At 50.8% G+C, this 12,073-nt stretch overlaps 1 protein-coding gene across 2 annotated transcripts in view; it reads left to right on the top strand.

Annotated features, from left to right (window-relative positions):
* SLC6A17 (solute carrier family 6 member 17) overlaps positions 1–12,073 on the top strand; it is a 52,625-nt gene that overhangs the window by 37,286 nt on the left and 3,266 nt on the right. For both annotated transcript variants that reach the window (XM_065907202.1, XM_065907212.1), the window contains exons 7-10: positions 7,747–7,988; positions 8,264–8,456; positions 10,338–10,530; positions 11,091–11,250. In XM_065907202.1, coding sequence (XP_065763274.1) covers positions 7,747–7,988; positions 8,264–8,456; positions 10,338–10,530; positions 11,091–11,250 — 788 coding nt within the window. The remainder of the gene's footprint in view (positions 1–7,746; positions 7,989–8,263; positions 8,457–10,337; positions 10,531–11,090; positions 11,251–12,073) is intronic.

Here is a 12,073-nt window from a genome sequence, read left to right as displayed (position 1 = left end):
ATGAACAGGAGATGGGCTCCACCCCTAAGAAGCACAGAGTGTGGAAAGGAAGACAGGCACATAAACCTGTCATGGGGCTGTTGACACGAGCTGTGAGAGCCCGGGGACCACAACTAGCTCTGCCAGAGGCAGTCAGGAAAAGCTTAAAGAGCAGGTGATATTCGTACTGGGTTTTGAGAAAGAAATGGGTGTTCACCAGAAACTGAATAGGTGCAAGGGAATTCCAGGCAGAGGAAACAGCCTGGGCAAAGACCAGACTATAAGGTCATGATGCTTTTGAAGAGTAGTTCGCAGTTTCAGAACATAGGATGGAAACAGGTTTTCCAGCAGACAGTGCTGCCGCTCAGTTGCTTGGTCGTGTCCCTCTCTTTGTGACTCCATGGACTGTAGCCCGCCAGGCTCCTCTGTCTGTGGGATTTTTCAGGCTAGAATACTGGACCGGGTTGCCTTGCCCTCCTCCAGGGGATCTTCCTGATCCAGCGATCGAACCCTCATCTCCCACATCTCCTGCATTGCAGGTGGATTCTTCACCCAATGAGCCACCAGGAAAACCCCAGCAGATAACGGGGAACTGTCAAAGATACTTCAACATGCAAATGACATGACCAGAACTGTGTCTGTCTCAACTGGTCCTGTCTTACAAAATTGTGTGCTCTTTCCTGGTTGGAACTTTCTGAACTACCCAGAGCCCTCCCATTCCGTCTTGGTTTCTAGCCTGAGGCTCAAGCAGCTTGATAGGACAGTCATGACTGACACCCATGAACTTAGACGGCATGCCTTCTGAGCATAGGTAATCCACCCACCGGGCTTCCCTGGTGTCTTAGATGATAAAAAATCTGCCTGTGATGCAGGAGACCCAGGTTCAGACGCTGGGTCAGGAGGATCCCCTGGAGAAGGGAGTGGCTACCCACTCCAGTATCCTTGCCTGAAGAATCCCATGGATGGAGAAGCTTGGCAGACTATAGTCCATGGCGTTGCAAAGAGTCAGACTGAGAGGATCATTAAAAAAAAAAAAGCCATGCAGGAGAAGGGAGGTACCCAAGCTCTTTCCCACTGAGACTATGATTATTTTATTTTAAAAATAATCTCCAAATTTCTGTTAGGAGCATGTATAGGTCCCTGTGTCTTTACTCACAATGCCAAAATCCAAATTGCCCTGAAATACAGAAAAAATGTTTATTCTTTCTCCCATAACTCATTTGGCAGTAAATGACCTGAACAGATGCGAGGCTATTTATAGTCTTTATTCACTTGGTGTGAATTTTCATATTCTGCTTCAGAGATACAAATGTATCTGATTAAGGGTGCTGCCCCAGACCCTACAGGGGGTGTCATGCGATTATGTGATATACACACCATATTACCCTTCTAAAATAAAATTAGAAACAAAGCCTGATTTCCCAAACCAGTGTGGCCTTAAGGTTTTTAGATGAGAAGATGCAGGTCTGTATTACCTTTGTGAAGAAGATGACCCCGCAAGCAGGGCAGGCCCTCACAGTGTGGGATGACCCTGTGCCCTTTCTCTGGCCATCTTTCTCTCCCGGGTTCCATGGTGAACATTTTAAACTGCTTCCGCTGTCTGAACCTTCTGACCTCTCTTCCCAGCACACCTCACCCCCAACAGACGATTTGGCCTCCTGCTTTATGGGAAAAACAGGGGCCACCAAGACAGTAACTCCCTTAGATGACAGAGACAGAAGCGGGATATACAAGCTTATCCACAGCTGCCCCACGCTGTCCTCCTTCCCTCGTCTCCTGTGGATGACAGCTCCCCTTCTCTCCTCTAGATCCCCTGCTCCCCATCAGCTGTCAAGTCCCTGCATTAAAAACAAAAACGAAACAACACATCTAAAAGCTATCCTCCAGTGATTTCTTAGCCTTCCCCCGCTACTGCCCTTTCATTCCCAGCCTAGCTTCCCCACCGAGTGTCCACCTTTTCTTCCCCTCTGTTTCTCAGCTCTCCTCATTCCTGCTTGTCTTCTGGCCTCATGACTCCCTGAACATCTCCACCGCACCCATGCTCCCGTGGCCATGGCATCTTCCACTTCGTGGCACGGGCCCCCCTGCTCTCTGCTGGGCTTTCTCCCCACGGCCTCCACGATCCTCTGTTGCTTTTCCTCCTGCCTCCACTGCTGCTGCTCCTCTCCTTCCCTTGTCTGAGCTTCTTCCCTGCTTGTTTTTTTGGCTACACTAGTTGCGGTGAGCAGGGGCTACTCCCTAGTTGCGGTGCGTGGGCTTCTCGTAGCGGTGGCTTCTCCCGTTACAGAGCACAGGCTCTGGAACACGGGCTCAGTAGTTGTGGCACACAGGTTTAGTTGCCCTGCGTCATGTGGGATCTTCCCAGACCAGGGATTGAACCCGTGTCCCCTGCACTGGCGGGTAACTCCTAACTCCTGGACCAGGGACGTCCCCTCTTTCCTGTTTTAAACTTGCAAACCTTGACTTGGCCCCAGGCTCTTGCCTCTTCTCGCTTTACCCACAGCCTCAGCTGCAGTCCCTGCTGGTCCATCTGCTCCTCACACATCATACCTCCAGCTCTGTGCTCCCCTCGAAGCTCCAGACTGGTTTGTCTGACTGCTGGCTTGATATCTCCTTGTAGAGATCTTAAGGACACGTTAAACTCAACATTTCTAGAAGGGATGTTTGGATCTTCCCTGTTCAGACTCCATCGCGTCCTGCCCCTCTTCCACTGTTTCCATCTCCACCCACTAGGGTCTGCAGGCCAGAGATGTGGCCGTCACCCTGGCATCTCTCCCTCCAGCGCCCCTCATCGGCAGTCCGTCGCTAGAGTAGGCTTGATTTTTCCTGCTATAGCCTCTCCTTCTGTGCCTCGCTGACCCCAGACAATGCCACCATTATCTCCCGCCTGGGTCCTTGCAGGTCTGCTGCATTCACTGGCTTCTTTTAGAAATGCCCACCTGATTGTTTCCCTCCTCTTTCACACCCCTTACTGCTTTCCCTGTTAAGTGCTTTTTTAGGATCAAGACAGGATCCTCACGTTCCTTTGCTCAGACTCCTCTGACTCTCCCAGCCTCTCCTGTTCCACTCCCGCCTTGTCCTCAGCACTCCAATCAGGCTGGCCTCCCCCACTTCCCTCCTTTCACACACCCCGTGTGAAAAGGGTGTCCTTCCTTTCCCCCCCAGGGCCTCTGCACACCCTGTACCCTCTGTCTGAGTGCTCTTCCCTCCTGGTAGTGAGGGCAGCTCAAACATCCCCTCCTGGACTCCCTGTGGCACAGTGGATAAGAATCTGTCTGCCAATGCAGGAGACACGGGTTCAATCCCTGGTCTGGGTAGATTCCACATGCCACCACGTGCCACAGCTACTGAGCCTGCATGCTGCAACTGCTGAGGCCTGTGCACCTAGAGCCCATGCTTCACCCAAGAGAAGCTACACATTGAGAAAGCCTGTGCACTGCCACAAAGAGTAACCCCCCCCCCCCCCCCCCCCGCTGCAATCCGAGAAAGCCCAAGTGCAGCAATGAAGACCCAGTGCAACCAAGAATAAATTAGTTAAAAGGTCTCTTCCTCTGGAAGCCTTCCCTGACTTAACTCAAATCCCCCATCACACGCTTTCCTAGAATTAGGTACTTGGCTTTCTCAGCCCTTGTCACTTTAGGAACTTAGCATCTGTTTATGGGCTTGTCTGACCAATGTCCGTCTCTCCAACTAGAACGTCAGCTCCACGAGAGCTGGGAGCTTACCTGCTGTGGACCAGGTCCACAGGGTTTGCTGAGTGAGTGGCTGCCTGTCGTATCCACAGGGAGCCCCCAGCTATAGCTGTTGAGAGTACAGCGAGAGAGAGGGGGTGGGAGGATGTCACCTCCTTACGTGTGCCGAGGGGCTTTTGGCTACTTAAGGTCTGCACTCTGGGCTTTCTCGGTGGGCCAAAGATGGCTTTACCTCTTCTGCACAGGATGGGGGACTGTAATCTCCCTGGAATTTGAATACTAGCCAGTAAGGCAGTGCTCCTGGGCCTCCACCTGTGTACAGGACCCGAACCCAGAAGGCTCTACTGTCACCTTCCTCCTCTGCCTCTTCCTCCTCCTCCCTGAGCCCATCATTCTGCTGGCCTCCAAGCATGCCACCACCTTCTCAGCTGGGGAGGGACTCCTGGTGCTCAGACATGCCTGGGAAGCTGCTGCGATGCTGAGCTTCTGCCCTCAGTGTTAGGGCTGAAATATCAGAGCTGGAAGAACCCAAGCCCATCACTTTACTGTGTGCACAAGGAACAGACTCCCTCACAGACATGCAGAAAGGGGCAGCCGGCTCAGGACCATGCGGGGCCGTCCCCACAGGAGAGGCAGATTTCCTAGTTCGCTCCTTGCCTTCCTCATCTGTCTGGAGTGAAGTCACTTTGGTCAACCTCAGCAGCAGAGGTCCAAGGGGAAAGTGGTCAGAGGAGTATAGCTGCAGGCCAGCTGTGTCAGAAGATGGAGCTGGGAGGATGGCACTGCCTAGTGTCAGACAATCTGTATTTAGTTACTCCTGAGTCTCAGTGGGCTGGCTCCAGTACTTTGAGTGAGTTATTTCATCTTTGTTCTTAGTTTACTCTTTCCAAATATGAATAACAATTCCTTCCCCTCCATCAAAAAATATCCCCCAAATACTCGCAAAAACCAAAAGCCCACCCCTGGCCTGACTTGGTCAGAGGCATCTTGTCAGGATTAAATGATCCTTTGCACAAGGCACTGCTTGAGACTGTACATTTGATCTTCACAATCACTTTGGGAGGGAGTTGTTGTTCAGTCACTAAGTCGTGCCCAACTCTGCAACCCTATGGACTGCAGCAGGCCAGGCTTCCCTGTCCTTCACTGTGTCCTGGAGCTTGCTCAAATTCGTGTCCATTGAGTCGGTGATGCCATCCAACCATCTCATCCTCTGTCATCCCCTTTTCTTCCTGCCTTCATTCTTTCCCAGCATCAGGGTCTTTTCCATTGAGTCATCTCTTCACATCAGGTGGCCAAAATATTGGAGCTTCAGCTTCAGCATCAGTCCTTCCAACGAATATTCAGGTTTGATTTTCTTTAGGACTGACTGGTTTGGTCTTCTTGCTGTCCAAGGGACTCTCAAGAGTCTTCTTCAATACCACAGTTCAAAAGCATCAGTTCTTTGGCACTTGGCCTTCTTTATGGTCTAACTCTCATGTCCGTACATGCTTAATTGAAAAATCATAGCTTTGGCTATATGGACCTTTGTCAGCAAAGTGATTGTCTCTGCTTTTTAACATGCTGTCTAGGTTTGTCATACCTTTTCTTCCAAGGAGCAAGTGTGTTTTAATTTCATGGCTGCAGTCATCGTCCACAGTGATTTTGGAGCCCAGGAAAATAAAATCTGCCATTGTTTCCACTTTTCCCCCATCTATTTGCAATGAAGTGATAAGACCAGATGCCATGATCTTTGTTTTTTGAATGTTGAGTTTTAAGCCAGCTTTTTCACTCTCCTCTTTCACCCTCATCAAGAGGGTCTTTAGTTCCTCTTTGCTTTCTGCCAGGAGAGTGGTATCACCTGCATATCTGAGGTTCTTGATATTTCTCCCAGCAGTCTTGATTCCAGCTTATGATTCATCCAGCCTGGCATTTCACATGATGTACTCTGCATAAGTTAAATAGCAGGTGATAATATATAGCCTTGACATACTCCTTTCCCAACTTTGAGCCAGTCTGTTGTTTCATGTCTCATTCTGACTGTTGCTTTGTGACCTGGATATGTGTTTCTCAGGAGACAGGTAAGGTGATCTGGTATTCCCATCTTTTTAAGAACTTTCCACAGTTTGTTGTGATCAACACAGTCAAAAGCTGTAGCATGGTAATGAAGCAGAAGTAGATGTTTTTGTGGAATTCCCTTGCTTTTTCTATGATCCCACAGATGTTGGCAATTTGGTCTCTGGTTCCTCTGCCTTTTTAAAATCCAGCTTGTACATCTGGAAGTTCTTGGTTCATGTACTATTAAAGCCTAACTTGAAGGATTTTGAGCATTACCTTGGTAGCATGTGAAATGAGTGCAGTTGTATGGTAGAACATTCTTTGGCCTTTTGGGAGGAAGACTTTATTATTATTCCCATTTTTCAGCTGAGAAAACAGAAGCTCATAAAACAGGCACTGTCACTTGCCTAAGCCTTCTCAACAGTTTCAAGAGGGAGTCAGACTTAGATCTGGGTCTGTCTGACTCTAAAATCCTACGCTGGGCCCAAGCCCTAGTCCATGCCTTGAGGAACAAACAGTAAAAGGAAAACAGACATGAAAAGCGTTTGGAAGTTACCCTGTGCCCTCTCGATGCTGAGGAGTTCCTGGCTCCTCTCACGTCTGAGGACACATGGAGGGTCCGGCAAGGGGTCCCTTCTCTAAGAAGTGTCTGAGTTCTATGCTTCAAGTTGGGTGAGCTGAGGGAGTGGTTCTTCTGTGATCGAGGGCATGTGCAGATGAGCTTTAGGTCTTTTTCTTTTTTGGAAAAGGGAGTTTGGGTGAGCACGAGGGAGAAGTTGGTGTCTTTTTCATGGTTGGAAGTGGAGGAGGTATCAGGGAGATGGTGTTCTTACTTGTCTTGTCCTATTGTGCAGGCTACATGCTGCCTGGCTCCAGGAGGCAACACTCACACTGTACTCTAAGTGAATGACACTCCCTAGAGTTTGCCCTACACATCATTGCTGATAGCCTTGAAGGTGTTCCTTGATATGATAGCTCCATGGTAAGCAGTGATACCAGTTAAAATTAACTTGGATCTTACTATTTAAGCACACAGCATTTATTTTATCTTTATTAAGCACACGGCATTTATTTTATCTTACCTAGGCCTCCCAGCAATCATCTGAAGTTGATACTATTTTTTTTTAAAAGTATAGTTGATGCATAGACTTCCCAGACGGCGCAGTGGTTAAGAATCTGCCTGCCAATGCAGAAGATGCAAGAGATGTGGGTTCAATCCTGGGTCAGGAAGATCCCCTGGAGGAGGAAATGGTCACCTGCTCCAGTATTCTTGCCTGGAAAATTCCATGGACAGAGGAGCCTGGCAGGCTACAGTCCATGGGGTCACAAAGAGCTGGACATGACTGAACGCACACATGGGCACACACACACACATGCACACACATAGTTTTCGTATAATATTATTAAATTTACAAGAGTACAATATAGTAATTCACAATGTTTAAAGGTTATACTCCATTTATAGTTATTATAAAACAATGGCTGTGTTCCCTGTGAGGTACAATATATCCTTGCAGTTTATTTGAAACCTAATAGTTTGTACCTCTTCATCCCCTACTCGTGTGTTGCCTCTCCCCACCTCCTTCTTCCCAGTGGTAACCACTACTTTGTTTTCTGTATCTGTGAGTCTGTTTCTTTTTTGTAATATTCACCAGTTCATTGTATTTTTTTAGATTCCTGATACTCTTGTTTTCTGTGTTTTACCTGTGGGGAACCTGAGGCTCAGGGGGTCAGGGGAGTTGCCCGAGGTCACACAACCACAGTTCTTTACCACTGTGCCACGCTGCCTCTGTGAGGCTGAGGAGAGGGGTTGTGGTGAAATGCTACTGCAGGTGAATAAAGCTCTTTCTTTTTTTTTTTTTTTTTTTCTGGCTGCCCCACGCTGCTTGTGGGATCTTAGTTCCCCCGTCAGGAACGGAAGCCAGGCCACGGCAGTGGAAGTGCCGAGTCCTGATCACTGGGCTGCCAGGGCATTCGCTAACGCCGACATCTCTGTGTCTCTTTTCTTCGCCCTGCCATGGCTCCCTCTCCCCTGCGGCAGCTGGACAAGATGTTGGACCCCCAGGTGTGGCGGGAGGCAGCCACACAGGTCTTCTTCGCCCTGGGGCTGGGCTTTGGGGGCGTCATAGCCTTCTCCAGCTACAACAAGCAGGACAACAACTGCCACTTTGATGCTGCCCTGGTGTCCTTCATCAACTTCTTCACCTCGGTGCTGGCCACCCTCGTGGTGTTCGCTGTGCTGGGCTTCAAGGCCAACATCATGAACGAGAAGTGTGTGGTCGAGTAGGTGGCACCTCTCCTCCCGTCCTCTCTGCTCCAGTCTGCCTTCCCCTGGGAGATCCCCCCTCCACCCGGGCTGGGGGATGGAGGTCAGAGCAGCTCTCTGTCCTCAGCCCTGGACCACAGGGCCATTTTCAGAGGTGTCTGGGACCATGGTCTTCAGTGACCTCCCTGGGTGTCTGCGAGGTACCCTGGTTGGAGCCCAGTCCTGCCTTTTTACCTGCACTTTTTTTTTTTTTTTTAAATGTTTTTACTTTGCTCTCTCTTTTGTGCTCCAGGAATGCTGAGAAAATCCTGGGGTACCTCAACAATGACGTCCTGAGCCGGGCCCTCATCCCTCCCCACGTCAACTTCTCCCACCTCACCACCAAGGACTATGCAGAGATGTACAAGGTCATCAAGACCGTGAAGGAGGACCATTTCTCAGCCCTGGGCCTCGATCCTTGCCTTCTGGAGGATGAGCTAGATAAGGTATGGGGGAGGCTGTCCTTCCAGGACAGGCAGGAAGGCAGATGTGGGAGTGCAGAGCCCAGAGATAGGCTATGGGTGCCTGGAGCTTGGGTGCAGAAAGCCACCAGTGACTCCTTCTTTTGCTTGACGAGTGAGGATCTACTATGTGCCCAGAGAGAAAGGTACTGGCCAAAACCCCTGCCCTGAGGCAGGCTGAGTTTCACCAAGAAGACAAGACAGACACACACATCCCCAAAATCACAGGGAACGGGACAGCTCTCCCGTGTCCTGAATGGTTTGCTGTGCACCCATCACTGCCATGTGTAACACACTGGGAACTGTGCCTTAGACGTGGCACACAGGATGTGAGTGTTTACGTTAGCGTCTGCCCTTTGCTGCCTGCCCCTCCGGGCCCTCATGACAGCGCTGTGAGCTGAGTGTTAACGCTGTCTCCTGTTTTACAGGCGAGCAGCCTTTACGTTGGGACCCCGCTCGAGATCTCACAGCTAGGAAGTTGGGGAGCCAGGGTTCAAGTCTTGATGCTTCTGCCCCTGCCCCACGCCCATGGCCACAATGACCTTTAGCCCCTGGGGAGGGCAGGGATATGCTGCCCTTCATTGACAAGCAGGCCCAAGCTTAGACACTCTGCTTCTGTCCCCGTTTGCACAGCCGAGACTTTCAAAGTGACTGTTCTGTGAGGAGGGGTAACAGGAGACAGACATGCCATGGGGTTCTGGGATCCAGCTCATGCCAGGGCTCACTGGGGGCTGCGCCAGCTCCCGTCTGTCAGCCTCTGCCAACCCTGCCCATCTCCATGGAGCCAGGGATGGTGAAGCTTCCCCTGCTTGTTAAAAAGTCATTGTTCAATTGCTCAGTCACATCTGACTCTTTGCAACCAGGCCTGCAGCACGCCAGGCTTCCCTGTCCTTCACTATCTCCTGGAGTTTGTTCAAACATCAAGAACCCCATGAACAGTTTAAAAGTTAGCTGCATTCTACTGGCACCAACCTAATGCTCAGGGACTGAGTCCCCTGTGACCTCTTCCCATGTGACCAAGAGCTAAAAGGCCCTGTCTGGGCTCCCCTGCCCTGGTTTCTTCCCCAGATAACAGACAGTATAAAGGCTGGTCCCCTTCCTTGAGACCCTGCCCCATTCTCACAGATGGGGCCTGGTTCTCTGGATAGAAGTAGGATTCTTTTTAATATAATACAATCTTGATAACAACCAAATGACAAGAGCTACTCTCACACAGTTGGGGTGGGTGTTCCCTGACCGAACCCTGACATTACGAGGAGAGCACAGAAGTGATGTCAGTGGACAGTGTGTGGTCAGTTCCCCACGAGCAGGGGCCCCAGCGTTGCAGCAATGGTTCTCTACCTTGGCTGCCCATCAGAGTCCCCTGGGGGCTTTATAAAACCTTAATGTCCAGCTTTACCCCTAAGCCAAGCAGATCATTGTCCTTGGGGAGAGACTCAGGCATCAGTGTTTTTTAAAGGCTCCAATGTGGGTCCATTGGGCAGCAAAGGCTGAGACCACTACGGTAAGGTCTGGTATTCAGAGCTGGGGGTGGCTGCACTGCTCAGAGGAGAGTCTTGAGCTGGCTGTTTCTAAAAGAGAGCATCTTCATGTGAATCGCCGGGGGTCCTTGGACAATGCGTAGATTCCAGGTCTCACAGTGAAGTGCTGAATTAGTGTTTTACTCCCTGGGGTGTATTCTGATGCCCACTCAAGTTTGAGACCCACTGGCCAGAAACAAGAGAATTTAGGTGGCGGGCAGAGATCACTGGGAAAGAGGGAACCGTTACTCCTAAAGCTCCAAGGGCAGAGAGGAGGAAGCAGGAGGCTCCCAGGGGGGCACGGCCCCCACTGAACCCCACCCTCCGCCCCCCCGCCCCCCCCCAGTCTGTACAGGGTACAGGCCTGGCCTTCATTGCGTTCACCGAGGCCATGACGCACTTCCCCGCCTCCCCATTCTGGTCTGTCATGTTCTTCCTGATGCTCATCAACCTGGGCCTGGGCAGTATGATCGGCACCATGGCGGGCATCACCACACCCATCATCGACACTTTCAAGGTGCCCAAGGAGATGTTCACAGGTAACCCCTCCCAGCGGTCCCCACTGGCCTTGTGGGCTGCCCCAGGAGGGCGGGGGAAGCGGTCAGGTGGCGGCTCTGACTTTAGAAAGATTGGGTTCCCACTGGGTTATTCATGACTCCATACTTAGAAAGCTTAACCCGGGATGCAGCTGGAACCACCTCAAGAAGAACACTTCAGAGCCAGAAGGAGAAGGCTATTTGGGAATCTGTGTCAAACCTGGGCTGGGAGATAGGCCTCTTTCTTGGTTCACTCACCCCTCTCCCCAAGGGCCTGCTGAGGTGTCTGGGCAGGATGGCCTCCCTCCTTGTCAACCTTGCATCCTGTTTCATCCTGATCGCTCCCAGCTCCAGGGTGCTCCCCACCTAGTAGAGTGGGAGCTCAGAACCTGGGCATCTGGACCCCCTCCCCCACTCCATGCAGGGCTGGGCCTTCTGGAGGGTGAGCTGCAGGCCTGCTTGGGAGAGGGCTGGGATGGGAGGAACCTGGGAGCCCTGAAGACACCCCAGGCCCTACCCACCCTGCACCTTTGCCCCCACACTGGCCTCCCGGCTCTCTGTAGTGGGCTGCTGTGTCTTTGCATTCTTCGTGGGGCTGTTGTTCGTCCAGCGCTCCGGAAACTATTTCGTCACCATGTTTGATGACTACTCGGCTACCCTGCCGCTCACCGTCATCGTCATCCTCGAGAATGTCGCGGTGGCCTGGATCTATGGGACCAAGAAGTAAGGGGGAGGGGGCGTGGGGAGAGGTAGGGAACAGGAGGAGAGGTCTGTCCCCTCATGACTCCCCGGAGAGTGCTGTGTTTCCAGGGCTGCTTGTGATTTAGGCAGGAGGTCACAGAGTTAGAATGTTAGCCAGAAAGTGCCCCCTACAGATCATTCAGGGAAACCAAGTCTCAGAGAGAGGACGCGATTGCCCAAGGCCACTGGGCTGGAGTGAGGACCACTCTCTAGTTGTGGTGCATGGGTTTCTCATTGCAGCGGCTTCTTTTGTGGCAGAGCATGGGCCCTAGGCATGCAGGCTCAGTGGTTGTGGTTCTCAGGCTCTAGAGCACAGGCTTAGTAGTTGTGTTGCATGGGCTTAGTTGCCCTGAGACATGTGGGATCTTCCCGGACCAGGGACCGAACTCGTGTTTCCTGCATTGGCAGGCGGATTCTTAACCCCTGAGCCGCCAGAGAACCCCTAAAATTTATACTGAATATTAGCAAAATAATATTTTAAATCTGTGATACAGTAATACATGTGTGCTTTATTCTTACTGCATTAAGTTACAAGATCTAGCTGCGGGTCTAATAACAATGGTAATTTCTAAGTAGTGATGAGCATAAATGATGTTTATAGGTATCTCAATTGTAATGTGATAAAACATCTGCGATTTAATCAATTCCTTACAGCCTCATGGGTACTTGATAATACTGCTGTCATTGCTTGCACTTGTAATAGAAAGAAACACAAGATTTCAGTTAGGTGTTACTGAGGTAAAGATGATTTTTTAAATGCCATTCATGTACATAGTTTGCCAGTCTCCCGAATTCCAGCCATAGG

The sequence above is a fragment of the Muntiacus reevesi genome, chromosome 1 (assembly GCF_963930625.1).
Source record: "Muntiacus reevesi chromosome 1, mMunRee1.1, whole genome shotgun sequence".
NCBI classification, from domain to species: domain Eukaryota; kingdom Metazoa; phylum Chordata; class Mammalia; order Artiodactyla; family Cervidae; genus Muntiacus; species Muntiacus reevesi.
This window is presented reverse-complemented; position numbering and strand designations above follow the sequence as displayed.